The 1,742-nt window shown below is 42.6% G+C and overlaps 1 protein-coding gene across 1 annotated transcript; it reads right to left on the bottom strand.

Moving 5' to 3' along the window:
* Positions 1-278: 278 nt before the first annotated feature.
* pmchl (pro-melanin-concentrating hormone, like) lies at positions 279-1,035 on the bottom strand. Its single transcript, XM_079660542.1, has one exon. It carries the CDS (start codon positions 862-864, stop codon positions 388-390), a length of 477 nt encoding a protein of 158 aa, XP_079516668.1. The 5' UTR covers positions 865-1,035; the 3' UTR covers positions 279-387.
* Positions 1,036-1,742: the final 707 nt, after the last annotated feature.

Raw genomic sequence — 1,742 nt, 5'->3', positions numbered from 1 at the left:
AGGTTATGCTTTCAGTTCTGTTAGCTTGTTGTGGACACATTATTTTTCGCTATGAAAATTGCCTTTTTGGAGGTCTGCGCTATCGGACTGCCTTTCTAGTTATCACATTCAATCTTATACAATCTAAACACATACAGAAAAGTAACAACCACAATTTGGGTTTTACCTTCCGTCACTTTTCAGAACAGAACAAAAAAGTAACCTTTAAATGTTTTGAAGTTATTAAAGAGACAAACATTCAAGGCAGAATTCAGTGTTTTTAATTCTCAGATCTGCAGTAGTTTAAATATACATATATTTTTGGATTATGTTACAATCAGTGTAAGGCAGGAAAAGAGGTGGTGGTTGTCTTCTGTTTTGGCACCTAGAGAAGCAGAGTAAACTGTCCTATTCTTCCCAGCATGGCCGGTACACCCGTCCCACCATGCACCTCATGGTGTTCCTCCTCAGGATGGGGATGTCCTGGTCCTGGTTGTTGTCGTCCACTCTCCGCTTGTAGATGGTCAGTCCGCCGTGCGTCGACCGCAGTTCCCTCCAGAGGCTCGGACTGCCGACGATGATCACCCTCGGCCCTCTGGTTTTACCCGCCGTGGCCAGATCTGAGTCGCCAAGACTGTTGTCTGTCACCTCGTCGCTCAGCAGTGAAGCGAAATCATCCTGCTCAAGGGAGCCGTCGTCCATCTTGCCCATGGGTAGCGCAATCGACAGGGCGTAGCACTGGAACAAGAGCGCTGCGGCGAAGATGAGGGACATGAGTGACTGTCTCATGGTGAAGATCTTCCTGGAGTCGCAAAGCTTTGGCTTGGTAGATGAGGTTCTTTCTGGAGGTGATGCTTCGTTGTTCTGACCCTGAGATCGTATCATCCTCTTTTATATCCTTTTGGACTTGCTGGATTGGCCACGTTGATTCGTTTCTCATCATAAACCTTCCTGTTGTGATCAGGAAATTAGTTAAGAGCATTAAAATGCAGTTGGGTAGAACTCTTGCGGTGTTCAAGAGTGTAGTTTTGGTGTGAAGTTAATTAAAATCAATGACTGACATTTGTCTCCTGACAATGAAACAGTGGGAATTCTTTGAGCAGATGACAACAAGAAAAACATTAATCCTAAATGACTGCCCTTTAAAACAACAAGGAGGGATTACTACCCCGTGAATCTCTTCTGGTGTCAGACACTCGGACATAAAAGCTGTCCAATGGCATTGTTACAACAATTTTCAATATGGGATCTCATTTTGGATTAGAGCAAAACAAAGATGTGTGATTCATGAAGTGTTTGTGTGTCTGTAGCAGCCGCTCGTTGTTGACGTGGCAAAGAGGAAGTTGGGAAATTGAGGAGAATATACATGTAGATATGCTCCAGAGGCCCTGAGGCAGAAGTTGATTTGATCTCTTGCTAGACCGCAGCATAATTACAATCCTAACTAATTATAGTAGCCAGATTGGAGCTGCAGGAGTTTTGCATACCTGGGCTTGCATACGATTCATATGAATGAGTTGATGTTATTAGCATTCAGATCAAAGGTGTTGACACATTTATGTTTTTACTTGCAGTTTGGATCAATTCATGTCATAGACTGGTCCAGATAATTCAGAAAAAGCAGGTTTTTTCTCCTACTAAGATCTTCAGAGCAGATAATGCATCATGAGCACTGAAAACGTATCAGTATTAAGCACAGTAGTGGACAGAGAATATATTTTAGATTTGACTGACGTGAATTGTAGAACATTATAAAACTTTAA

This window comes from Notothenia rossii (genome assembly GCF_949606895.1).
Source record: "Notothenia rossii genome assembly, chromosome: 11".
Taxonomy (NCBI): Eukaryota; Metazoa; Chordata; class Actinopteri; order Perciformes; family Nototheniidae; genus Notothenia; species Notothenia rossii.
The sequence above is the reverse complement of the archived record's forward strand: the minus strand, read 5'-3'. Positions and strand labels throughout refer to the sequence as shown.